A 14,500-nucleotide genomic window follows, 5' to 3' on the forward strand; every position below is an offset into this window, starting at 1 on the left:
ACTTTTTAGTTTCTTCACTTTTTTGACAGACTATATTGAGATATTACCTCAATCATAGATAAAGTATTATAGTATAGATGTAGTCTTAGCCCGTCATCGCGTGGCCATTTTGTGCTTATTTTCATACAAGTAGTGTGCGTTTATTTTCTTGAATATTTCTATTTGTCGATTATTTCGAAGCACATTATGATACAGGAAAGAAAGTCAATTAGTACATGATATCGATTAACTATAGTTCAAGTGATGAGAATCTGTAAACACACGTAAAAAGCTATGCAATTTTTATAGCCAAATTATTAATTGATGTGACATTTTTAGCACTAATGCCTTATATAGCACGAATAAGGTATTAATAGACTTATAAATTATCTTTTTAGCTTACAAAAATACCAATTAAAAAGCCCAAAAAACGTTGTTCAAAACTTAAGTATTTAATGTTAAATCCACGTGTTTGGGGCATTCTTTGACCATTCCTAAGGTTTATTATTTAGCGGAACCACAAAACTCAACAATATATACCATTAAACGTTCACTAAAAACCTTTATTAACACTTTTATTACATGAAATATGCCGACCGACTCCTTTGTTATGTCCTAGTAAGTAGGACATAATATTACACGCTTTTGACGCTTATACACCGATATAAGGCTCTCTCCAGGTTCAATGATTGAGATTATAGATAAAGTAATTAATGATTGAGATACTATTTATAATGATTTACTGTTGCTTTACTATAATACTTTAGCTATGGACTATACTTATCTTACTTACCATTAATATTATGTATTCATATAGAATCGATACTTTATTGCTTTTGATTTTTCGTAATCAGTTAGTCAAATTATTTGCAAGAAACAGCAACAGACAAGTAATTCATGATACTAAACAACAAAAATAGAATATCATAGGATGACAAGACTTTATTTACGTTGTAGAAACTTGAGAGACAAATATTATTTAAAATTATCAAGATTCATTTATATATAAGTATCATCACCAATCTAACGTTAGCTATTATATCGGTTTTATTACCAAATAGTCATAAACTTAGATTATTATTATTAATACTCTAACGTCGTAAAGAATACTTTTTACAACTAAGTATCTCAAGGCTCTTTTTTGTTATGAATTTGAAAATCAATAGACAATGTTCATTAGTGGTTTCTCTTAATAGCTCATAGATGTCGCTCTTTTTAAATGGCCTAGAAATTACAGCGCAGTGCTGTAAATTGCGCGTGTTTGAGTTTATTCGCACGAGAAGAAACTCACACACACTGCAACACACTCGAATAGAAAAGATCTGTCAAAGTCTTGGGATTCATCTGAAATGGAAAGTCTTTGGGAATCCATAAAAATGGTTTTGGACAATAATTATAGTAATTAGGTTAAAGTTATGTATGCCAATACGCGACTTTTTGCAATTGAATTGTTTCGATTGAACTCTAGTACTTACGCAAACGATAGACACCATGGTGCAGTGTCATCCACCGTTGGAAATACAGGAATTGCCAAAAGAAGACGAAGAAAGGCTAGAAAAACTCTTTTCTAAATTAGATGCCGATGGAAATGGTAAAATTGACATCCATGACTTGTCTGTGGCCCTGAAGGAATTGGCACCGCACATCAACCGGAGTTATGCAGAGGTTAGAATGTTAATATCAATGTAACCAATGAGTTTCTAAAATACTAGAGTAGCAATGTCTTACAAAAGACGTTAGTAACATAGAATATCATTGAATGTAACTGTTCAAAATCTAACGGTGTCGGGTGTTCTCACTTTCTCTTCTGGTCACGTCAGCAGGGAGCACCAAATTACGAACTTTTTCTTAATTTCGCCAAATCCATGTATGGTACCTACTTCCCTTTTTTTCTTGCTAGTTTCAGTAAAGTGTTTTCATAATGTACTATTTCCATTTCATATTTTGTCATTACAATCTTATTCTATCTGCTAACAGGAAAATGTTATTCAATAGGTTTAATACAAATAGTATCAGAATTGTATTAGCCTTGATAGAGTAAAAAGCTTATAGATCTTTACAGCTAGATAGTCAATTTCATTAATTCTATCCCTATTAATATTATCTTATTTCATTTAATTAGTATTGTATGATCACAGGTATAAGCCCTCATGTCTTAATATATAGCTTACCTACATAAATTTCTGCCCAAAGACACTACCCAATAGATACATTAGCCAATATTGAGCCCACAGTATGCTAACGGCACATACCACCAAGTTGTCGTTTTCAGTGTTACTGTCGTCATACCTGTGTGTGTGTGTGGGAATCACAGACGCAATAGATATTCAATTTTTATTTGGCACCTGGGTGTCGCTTGGGAGTTGATGAGTTAAGTGTGTAGATTATTTGAAAGATTAAGGTTACATGGTCAGTCTCGCATCAGCTCAGTACAACAGTCTGAACTAGACTGACAAAAGAATTATTGTGTAACTAAGTGACTAAAGAATTTAATTTTTTTTTTTATTATGTAGTTTCCGGTCATCATTGTGGTGTCAATCTGAGACTGATGAACTGAACTGATGCCAGGCTGACAGTGTAATGTAACTTTAGTCTAAGGGGGGTATTACATTATCATTTATATTGGATCATTTCTATGATCATATATAGGATCCAATATATATGATCATTTGATCATATCTGCTTATTACATTATCATATTTCATTGATCCTATTTTACGTCATATGTGGTTTCAATGGCCAATGGAGAGCGCTAACGTTGACAGATATTGACGTCAGGGTTACTAGATCTCCGAGAATTTGATGTGTCAAAAGACATCGTCATTTTTAATATGGCTTGTTTTATATATAATTAGAAAAATAATTACATTACATTATTTGAAACATATTAACAAACAAGAAATTAAAAACTCTTTTTTTATATTAAATAACTGGCAACACCTACATCTATGACCGTATTGGATCCAATCTCTCAGCAAATGTCAAAAATCTATGATCAAGGAAGAAATGAATCATATGTCTATATTACATTATCCAATATCATTGATGCAATGATCTCAGATCCAATATATATGATAATCTAATATCCCCCTAAAAGGTGACTGTTGCAACATATCTACTCACTTATTTTTTTATCTCAGTTAACTTAGACAACTTTGAAAAATATGTTACATCTAAGTATATTCCATTTATTTCAATTAGATGTTAAATTTTCTCTCAAATAATGTTTGAGTAGATTTTATACTTAAAATTATACCTAAATGGCTTCATATAATATGTAACAAGCAAATTACATTACATGCTATTTTCAGAACAATACATCTCTGTTCAGTAATTCATATTAATGTACTATAATATGGTTATTATATGGGTGGATCAACTTTTCCTTGCCAAAACCTGTCCCTCACAATTGGAATGCTCTGGTGACAAAACTATTGGCAATAATAACAATAACTGCTTTTATATGTATATCAAAACTACTGCCATCATATTAACGTAGGGATTAATGGACATTTTCTATTGAAAAATATAATAACTTACATGTCCCCACCGACGAAAATTCACTTTCATATAAATTTCTGTTGTGCTTTTGACAAATCGATGTATTGAATTTAATATTATGACAAAAAGTTCCAAAGCAAAGGCTGTTTTAACATTCCGAATACGTATTTGAATGTGTAACGGTTCATAAAACTTTAATTATAGGCTACTTAGTTCTTTTTTATTTGATAATTTGACTTTAACAAAATTGTCCCCTTCAAAACTAAAATATGCTGGTCTGCTGTTTCACAACACATAAGGTGGGGCAAGTGCGACAGACACAGCCCTTAAATAGCTGGACAGTAGGGAACCTTTTTGGGTTTCACCTGATACTCGTCACGCCACTTTAATTTCGCTAATTGATCGGCAATTTCATCTGAGACTCTGAGTGAGGCAGCGAGTTTTATTGTCGAGCTGTGGGGTAGCATCGAAATTAAGGTAAATATATTAATAATTTCAATAAATTTTTGTGGTTATATATGGATATAATGTCTTAGTTTTCCTGGATATTGTTGAAATTTTTAGATTTCTTATATTCATTGACAAAAAATAAAATATGTGTAAATGTCTCCTGGGTAATGATTCCCCTGTCGTTACCCAGGAGACAATTGTTACTAAGATGCTTACCTTCTAACTAAATTTGCTAACCGTTTGGTTTACTAACGTTATTTACGTCCGTTTTCAGCTACCATGCCTTTAAATAAATAAAATAAATAGATAAAATCTGTATTCTAATTTTTGAACATATAAAGAGAAAAAAAAATAACACAATATTTTTTGTGTTTCTGTTCAAACCATACCTTTTTGGAAGACCTTTTCTGATTCATTACGACTTTGTCTATGAATAAAGTATTTTGATCTATCAATATCTTAAATTATTATTTATATTTTAAAAGTTAAATCCAACTAATTAAACGTGACGACTTTTTCCCAAAATACGCTCAAAAAGTCAACGAAAATCGGTGCTGAAACTACTGATATAAAATTAAATGTATAATTAAGATGATTCCCTATAGTGATAAGTAAAAAAGAATAGTTGATTCACCCTTATAATATAAATAGGTTTTCCTTCCCCTGTAGGTAATTAAATATGTTAGTATAACCGTTTCATTTGATAATAATATTATGCTAGATAAATAGTATGTTAGTGAGACCTATAAGTATAATGGGATGGCTGAAAGCAATGTTTCAGAGAATAATTGGAAAGATTTGGCATTCATATAATCAATCAACTAAGATGGCCAGATAAATCCAGACACAACCACATTAGGATTTTATTGAGGGTATATCAGTAATCATGTTGTTGAGCCAAGCCAACTAATCTGGCTGGCAATAAGGTTTTATCACCTAGCAACCCTTATTATAATCTTAGTAATCCAGTATAAAAACTAGTATATAAATTGATGTATTTTTATGTTTTCCTAATCCATTCCAAAGAAACTATCCTGTACTAAGGCCATTGTAGCTTACAGATATCTTTAATGAAATTATAGGGTGATATAAATAACAATTTAAGATCAACTATAAATAGGTTTGAAAGTGAATAAAAGAGGAAGTGAATAGTGATATATTTCTCACTCTTATGTGGAGGGTGTGAATGATTGAAGATATTGATTTCTATCAGATATTATTCATGTTTTTATTTAGTAATACTGCATATCCCCCAATATTTTGCCTTACTCTGTGACTAATTAATAGAGAATAAACCAGTGTTTTTCAACCTTTTCTATGATAGGAAAAATATTTTGCAACCCTCCTTTGCTTTATACACACAGCACACTCAAAACTTGTAGTTATTGTCTGTGTAATTATTATAAGTGAGAGGGTTAGTCGTCAAATCTACTAATACATAAAAATAAATTTGTGTTACTTTACAGAAGTTTCTCGCTAAAACTGGAAAAGATCCAGGGGATGTTACTCTCTCAGAATTCATACATTATGTACGAGAACATGAAAAAAACCTTCGGCTGCAATTCTCCCATCTTGACAAAAACAAAGATGGTAAGTTCTACCAGAATATGAATAGGTTTATAAATTTATTTTCATAGTAGGTACTTATTGTTTTTTAAACTGATGCAAAACTGTAGACAAGCAATTTTATTGTCAATATCACGCTTTGATTTTATTGAACTCATAATAAGTAAGTATATCTAACTTGACTGAGGAGTCAAGAAGATTGATGTTGCACCAAGTTGAAAATCGGTAATATTGTTTAGAATATGATTATAAATGATATTTGAAAGTCCCCCATTAGTTCCCCTTTAAGGAACTTTTTTTACCCGAGGTCAAAGGTCCAAAAAATTAGTTTTTCACGATTTTTAGCAAAACGGTAAAGGCTTTTCATAAAAATGCCTGACACAAAATTGTAGGTCATAAAATTATCTACAAGAAATGTAGGTACCAATATATTTTCCTACGAGCCACCTTTTTTCAAATATTATAACGATTAAAAAAGTTGTTAAAGTTGCAATCGTCGTTTGGGTATTTTTTTTCCACACAAGGGAATTATGGGGAACTTTCAAATTTAATTTTTAATCATGTTCTAAACAATTTTACCGATTTTCAGCTTGGTGCGTACCTATTTATGCAACCTCAAATGTCTAATAACTTGACTGGGGTATGAAGGCGCTCGATGTTCAATAATAACCCTAGATGGCCAAGAATATTACGCTGCGTAATTTATACAATACGTGATATTGTTCAAGTCACATTGCATATTATTGTCATAATTATTATATTCATAGCGCTACAAACATTGTATGCATATTTACAAAATACTCATGATTTTATGCATATCAAAAAGTTTATTTATTACTGATGTAAATTATAATGAAATGAAAATGAAAAATTATAAACTAGGTACATATTTACATTATTTCAGGCAAAGTTGATCTTGAAGAACTTATATCGGCTTTTGCTGATCTGGGTATCGCGATTGGTAGAAATGAAGCTACTAATCTACTGAAAAGGTGAGAAATATTTCTACTTTGCAATATTATAACTGTTTTAATTGCGAATTTTGCTATGCGATTACGGATGTTAAAGAATGACTTACGTGGACTGGACTTGATGCTTGGCATAAAAATATACTTACTTATATAAATTCAACGAGAATCAGCTCAAGTTTTAGCTTTTAAAACTTAATTAATGCATTCTGAGTTACTAGGTCACACCATGAATACAATTTTTTGCTGAACGCAAATATCTTTCTCTCTCAAGGTGCTCTCAAGTCAATTAATTTTATAATCAAAATTTTGCGTATACTTAAGTAGATTCTATCGTGCAAACCATGGCTTTATATAAAATCTCAAAATGTCTATATGTCTTGTTGTCCATACGGAGTGAATCACACCATTGTATTATTGCTAGGTTTAACTAAATACGATCCGTATAATGAATAAATTCCGAATATAAAGGCATCCATGTGGTTACGTCATCTAGTAAGTACCTAATGCGTCATATAGAATTATGGTGGGCGATGCGCGAATAATTATATTGGTTATATAACAACTTACTTATTATAGCAAGTACATATTATAATGTACGTTATAACGACAAAGTTGGCTTACAATGAAAGTCGCTTAGCATTGAATCGCGTGTACGCAAATAATATTATGTTCATATGGCCTATAGCTTCTATAGGTACTTGTAAAGTTCAGGCTTCCGAAGATATTTCTTTATTAAATATTATGGCTTCCTAGTTCCTAATGCTAAGGCAAAGTATTAAGCTGGTTGAGCAGGAACTTTATCGATAATATTAAATGACATAATTATGACGACCATTACTTGCAGGTAATATCAATTTTCACTTATAACTTATAAGTTAGAACAGCGGTCGACAACACGCGGCCCGCGAACGTCTTACTTGCGGCCCGTGAATGTGCTATGAATAAGTTATATGACGTATCAAAAACAGTGTTTTCTAATATTGCCAGTAATAATTGCCTCTTAAGAACGTAGCTGTTTGTGTCATTTTATAACAAACACTAAACTTATTTACCTTCATTATGTGTAGGCATACTGAGCTTTTAGGGTTAATACGATGAGGCCTGCGGCCCGCCTTTAGTTTGTTTTTCCACCTTGTGGCCCTTGCCTGCCAAAAGGTTGCCGACCGCTGAGATAGATGATAGATCTATGCAAAATTAAGAATGTCAGCCTTATAAGCGAATTTAGGTTTCATTACCTTGATCTGATTGATCAAAGCTCCAAAAATATGTTGTTTAACCTTTGACTTAAACAGGGTGTAACAAAACAAGGTGATAATACTTTAAGTGTGTTTGTGTTCCTTTTAAATAAAGTTCACTGAGAAAATAGCTGCGCTGAATGCTGAAAGATTTACTTTTGACTTTTATGTTTCTTCAGGAAATACCAAACCTTTCTGCTGCTGCTTTTGTCACAGTTAACTCTATTAAAAGGGACATATATTATAATACACAATACACACGCCTAATTATTATTATCATTTAGTTTTGTAACAATCTGTATAAGAATAATACTTTTGTGTTTGAAACAATTTGGGATTGAAAGTAGCTGTAAAAAAGTTCAATTAAAATACCGGGAAAGGCCTACCAAATAGATCTTACAAAAATATGTCATTAAGTATGACAACTCATTGAAAATATATATCATTTTTCAGAAGAGCTGGTTACGCAAAATATTGGTGGTAAGTGTAAATGTACATAAACATTGTATATTATGTACATTGTGTTGAAAATAACAAAATAGTGTGTAGTACACTTCCCACTTAATGTTCTATAACAATAGTGTAATGTTTAAGTGCTAACACTTTAAGAAAAATCAATAACTATGTACACAGACGGTTCAGAATTATTTTACCTGTGGGCTGTGATATGGCTTTTGTAATGTGTGATAAAAGCAATGGATAGTTTAGGCATATGATTCACTGTTTGAGAAAGACCCTTTTACTTATTAAAAAGTTAAGTTTGAGTATGTTACTCCTAGGTTGGGTTGCACCAACCAATTTTAATTATAACTGTAACTTTAACTACAATGCAAAATGACAAATCTTTGATTTAAGTTAATAATGGACGCCATCAAGACGCCATATTTAACCATGATCATAGAGCTCGACAAGGTTTTAAATGCACGTGGCGAAAAAAGGAACTAACGCTGACATCATACAAAAACGCCATTATTGACAGTTCTCCTTTACCAGCAGCGCCCCTGCCCACGTTCAGTTATAACCTTGGTGGACCAGCTGTCATCGGTCAATTTCTCCGGTCAAAGTTAAGGTTCAAGTTAAAGCTAAATTTAGCCTTAACTATAACCATTACTTTAACTTTAATCACACCTCTGGTACAACCCACCCTTAATAAACAATGTACATTGTTATGTACAATATTTTCTCCTTAATTATCATTTTTTTTAACCAACCACATACAAGGTACAATTTTATTGTGTACCATATCCATTGTCTTATGTACTCTCTTCAGTAGAAATATTTACTAAGGGGATAATAGATGTTAAGGCCGAAGAAAATTTCTTAAACTAAAAAAACCTTTATGGGTCAGAGATACAATTTTTATAAAAAAATTACACAAATTATTATTTTTTATAAGTAAGCTAGATCATATTCCCAATATACCTGATTTTATCACACCTCATTTAAGGCCAATGACACAAGTAACTCCGTGGTAAATTTACTCTGATCTGGCTATAGTTCCGCCCATTGCTTACTGTTGTGCATGTACACTTTATGTTTGAGTTTTATACTGAATTTACATCAGATATTTGATAATAATTATAACAGGTAGTTTTTACTAGTTTGAAAAATTTGAAAATTGACAGTTTTGATAAGTTTGTTGTGTTGTTTTTGAATTTTTTTTATTAAGATATAATTTGATTGTAACAATGTTACACTCATGAGAGTTGGCAAGCGATCTAAAATAAAATGTTAAATATAAAAAGGAATGTTTTCAAATGGACTATTATAGAATGTATTACGTAATAGAGAATACTGAATACTACAATTATTGTTACAAAATGTACATTTTCTTAACGTTTTAAAGTGAAAATTCTTAACGTTTTGTCGTTCTTTTCTTTTTTATTCACGTACAAACACAGGTGTAACAAAACAAAGTGATAATTCTTTAGGATGTGTATAAGTCACCTGTTTACAGTGTAGAGTTCACTATGAAAGTGGCAGCGCTGAAAAAGCATTTTTATTGTTTTATAAGAGCAAACTCATGCCGTTGAACCATTGCCCATACAAGTAAAAAAAAAATTGCTCTTTCAGTACTAAAACTTTTACAGTGAACTCTATAGACGGGACACATACACACCCTAAAATATTGTCATTTTTTTTACTCTGCATAAAAATTCGTTCCACAGGTTAGTGAGAGCGAAATGTCTATGAACGAATATTTAATCGCTCCGTGATCACTGATCACAATATATAGTCTGTCAAAAAAGTGAAGAAATAAAAAAAATATATAAGCCAAGTGCAAATCGGACTCGCGCACGAAGGGTTGCGTACCGTTATAGAAAAAAAATAGGCCATAAATTGTGTTTTTTGTATGGGATCCCCTCTTAAATATTAATATTATTTTGTTTTTAGTATTTGTTGTTATAGCGGCAACAGATATACACAATCTGTGAAAATTTCAGAACTCTAGCTATAGCGGTTCTTGAGATACAGCCTGGAGACGAGAGACGGACAGACAGACGTCGAAGTCTTATGAATAGGGTCCTTTTTTTACCCTTTGGGTACGGAGCCCAAAAAATGGCAACATCGTAGTGTTATCCCTCTCAAATCAATCTAGGAAAAAAAGGGATGACACTACGATGTTGCCACTTTTTAATTTCTTCACTTTTTTGACAGACTATAGTTCAAAATCGGTAAAAGAGTCAATTTTACATGAAATCCATTATTTATATACACAGTATAAAGTATATATACACAATGTAGATATTTCTACATTGTGTATATATACTTCATACTTTTTACACAATGCTGTGTCTATCTTATACTTACATATTGAATAATATACAACTTTATGGTTACACAATGTAAGGGAATTTTAAGTAAGGGAGTTGTATTCCTTCTCTCCTTCCGTTATCAATAACTATAAAAAGTTGTAAATATGCACAAATGATTCTGGTAAAAAAATAAATGTTTATGTTGTCCTTGATTTGAGATAAATAGTTATCTTAGATTTACATAATATCTTTGTCCCAATAATGCAGGCTAAGTATCGTACAGATTTATCACAATTTTGATGGAATATCTTCTGATTATTTGATAAAAACATGTATGCAACGAATGTACAAGAATAACTAACAATAGAAATATTCAAGGGCAAGAATAATTTTCACAATACAATTACTACTTAATTATATACTTAAGAGGATACACGGTACACCAGGGGCTAGAGAAATGAAAAAAAAGTACGTGTAATATCTATAGCTGTCTCCCTTACCTCAAGCCTATACCGCAGAACGCGATAGAGACAACTGCTGCAGAAAATCAACGATTCGTTGTCCCCTGATTCCATCTCCAAAACTTAACCTAAAGTGTCGATTTTATAATTAATTTTTATACTTGAAAATAAGCCCCGAATTGTTTCATTTTTTAAATTAGATACTACATTATATTTCCGAGAATTCGATCTGAGCAAAAAACACGATATCTTAAAATTTTCTCGATTGAAAAAAATCACAAAGATGCTAGATGCATCTTTGTGATTTTTTTTCACGAATTTTTCATTTATTGCCATAACCGTGCATTGAACTAAGTTAATATTTTAACACATTGTATAAAATTCTATCATTGAGAGATCGACCTAGCGGATTTTTAAAATGTTGTATATTTATTGAGTTATTGAGAAAAAACTAATTTGGCGATGAATCCGCATCGTTCTGTTTCACCTGGCATATGAAAGACGGGCGAGAGCGTGAAGAGAGAAGGACGATGTTTGATTTTTGGGGTTAGTCGCCCTCTTAAGTACTTTTTCTTTAAAGATTAAAGAAAAGCTTGAACTGTGTTCCTATGTTTTATTTTGTAAAATCTAGCCAAATCTGTTTTCTGGATGTTTGAACACAGCGGAAACTCTGGTCATTTTTTGGGTTTTTGAACGTTCACATCTTATTTAATAATTAAATTATGAAAAAAAAGAAAACATAGGAACATTGTATTCGTGGCCGTAAATATTCATGAAAAAAATTATAACTCTACTAGCATTATCCAGGGAGGAAACAGGGGACAATGTTTGTGTGGAAAAAAGGGCGTTGTGGACTCCTCTTAACGATTAATGCCTATAAACCTAACGTTGGTGAGAAGGTTTACCAAAATAAATTCTGTGTTACATTATACATAGTACATACGCAAAAGCTATACTGTATACAGTTTTAATATTAAGTTTCATTTAAGACAATATTAAGAAGTTTACAAAACCGAAGGCATAGAACATAAGCAATATTTTTTTAAACATTACACAGTCACAAAAATCAAAGCAAAAAGGAAAGAACATAAAAGAAACGCTAGACAATAAAATCTTTAAAAAAATCATATTTAATCTCAGTGCGATGCCAAAAAATAAGGGAAAGGGACCACTCAGGTTTTGACAGCGACGGTCGTCACTCGTCGCTGTCCCCGGTCTTCCGTGATCGCCTACGTGGTCGCATTATCCTCTTACCTCTTTTTACTAATAAACGCTGGTTTTATATACTCGAGGTCCGCAGTCTTTCTCAAATCTCATGTGACTTTTCATATGTGCCTGCCAAAGACAAGTAGACCTTGTACAATGTACATACTACATTATATTATTTTGCTGACTAAGTCAGGGGACTAAAATGTATAGCAGTTACTTATGTAAAAATTTATTATTTTAGTTGACTTTCCGATATTTGTTGCAAGCGACCGCGCCCAACAAAAATTCAAATAAAATGCCACTTTATGACTAACCGGCCGCCTAGACGAGCAATAATTGTATTGTCAACTAGATGTCCCGCGCGGCTTCGCCCGCGTAAATTAGGAATGTTACAGAAACCGTACATTTTCCCATAAAAAATATTTCCCCCGTTTTTCCCACATTTTCCTGAGTTTCTTCGGTCGTATTAGTCTTAGCGTGATAATATAATATAGCCTATAGTCTTACTCTACCTCTAACACTGAGATAAGTTTTTAAATCGGACCTGTAGTTCCTGAGATTGACGCGTTCAAGCAAATATACTCTTCAGGTTTATAATATTAGGTAGGTATAGATTTTTTTTAACTATCGCTTGACAAACTCGAGTCTCGATCTAAAAGAATATGAAATGGTATAATATGGTAGTGATGATGATGATGATGAATGTAATTTGCATAGTAGCATATGCTTTCTGTTCTTAAAACAACGTCGAAACTCCCAAACTTGTATCTATAAAGAATCAGGAGTTCTCTCAGCACCTCCCGAACCACGGTATACCAGGTATATCTCGGTGCAAAATCTTACTTGTTGGTAGCATATGTTTAGAATACTTCTCACGAAACCGAAGTCACCACATGTTTCCCTATAAGTTTTGAGGAGTTCCCTCGATTACTTACGGATACTTCATCAGATCACCACTTCATTTATGTACTATGTATTTTGAGACTATGCAATTTTGTCGCGTTCGCGATTCACTTTCACTTTTGTTGAGTTTCAGAACGCGATATTAGGTCCTCCAACGCGCACGCGAATTTGAACTTTATGCAGCGGTAATAAATTACAAATTGACTCTCCATTTTATTTAGAAAACGTTTGTATGGGAAATAGAAAAATGCTGTTTTGAGGATTTTCCCGGCAATTATTCGAATTTTTCTCACCTTTTAAACCTTCCCTAGACCTCCACGAATAATTCAAGACCAAGATAAGATAAATCCGTTCAGCCGTTTTCGAGTTTTAGCGAGACTAACGAACAGCAATTGATTTTTATATATATAGATATCAGGTTTTCATTTTATTAAATTTTTTATTTCTGTCGTTTTCTTTTTATGAATTACAGCTCCAAGTTGCCGAAATTAACAGCAATTCTTTGCCCATTTTCTCTAAAATTTTGCCGAGTTACATATTTTTTTACTCAACTATTTCATTTTAAAGTGGTAAAAAGTAACTCCAACATTGTATAGACGACTTTCTCAATAGTACATTGTATTTTTTTCATACCGTTAAGACGTCAATACAATCCATAAACAGGTGATATTCTAAACCTTTTACAGCAAAAATCACAAAACTGTCGAGGGTTTGAGTTGGATTATTTAAAAATACTTTAAAAAAAATCTAGCTCCAACATTAGATTATAATTGAAATGATCTTACATGTTGTGCATTAAAACTTATAAAAATACTGTATTTTAACTGTTAAATCCCGTCTGTTAATCAGCGAAATCGGCAAAATTTCGTATACGGACTCTTAATGTGAAAGTTTGTCACCAGGATGGATCAAGACGGCAGTCTGAATATCAGCTATGACGAATGGCGGGACTACTTGCTGCTCGCGCCGGCGACGGACATACACGCTCTCATACACTTCTGGCGACATTCGACGGTATGTACTATCCATACTAATATTATAAATGTGAAAGTCTATCTGTTACCCTGCCCTAGATTTATAGAGGCGGTTTTAGGGAGGCGGCAGCGACTTAGGGAGGCGGCAAATTTCGTAAATGGGGCGGCGGAAATAAAGTAGCCTTCACTCATCTATATACATATAAACATGGATTTTCAATTGTGTTAGTAACGCAAATCGAAAACGCCTAAACGGGTTGGGCTAATTTTAGTCTTAAAATATTCGTAGAAGTCCAGGGAAGGTTTTAAAGTGACACGAAGTTCACCGGGACAGCTAGTTAACAATATATTTTATCCGGCACCGCTGTTACCTCTTCACGTTTAAATTGCTGAACTGATTACAAAAAAAATATAAAGAATATTCAGAAAATCGCGCCTGCACTTTAAGAAAAGCAGTTGCTCCGCCTTTACTGCAGTAGTTTTAAAACAGAAGAA

The 14,500-nt window shown here is 32.5% G+C and overlaps 1 protein-coding gene across 2 annotated transcripts in view; it reads left to right on the top strand.

Annotated features, from left to right (window-relative positions):
• The first annotated feature begins 1,235 nt into the window (after positions 1–1,235).
• Positions 1,236–14,500, top strand: part of LOC121739394 (calcium-binding mitochondrial carrier protein SCaMC-2) — a 62,549-nt gene continuing 49,284 nt past the window's right edge. The window contains exons 1-5 of one of the 2 annotated variants that reach the window (XM_042131843.1): positions 1,236–1,644; positions 5,397–5,520; positions 6,401–6,488; positions 8,156–8,182; positions 13,934–14,045. In XM_042131843.1, the coding sequence (XP_041987777.1) occupies positions 1,471–1,644; positions 5,397–5,520; positions 6,401–6,488; positions 8,156–8,182; positions 13,934–14,045 (525 nt within the window). In that variant the 5' untranslated portion in view covers positions 1,236–1,470. The remainder of the gene's footprint in view (positions 1,645–5,396; positions 5,521–6,400; positions 6,489–8,155; positions 8,183–13,933; positions 14,046–14,500) is intronic. The other variant, XM_042131844.1, reaches the window with a different exon arrangement.

Source organism: Aricia agestis, chromosome Z (genome assembly GCF_905147365.1).
Source record: "Aricia agestis chromosome Z, ilAriAges1.1, whole genome shotgun sequence".
Classification (NCBI taxonomy): Eukaryota; Metazoa; Arthropoda; class Insecta; order Lepidoptera; family Lycaenidae; genus Aricia; species Aricia agestis.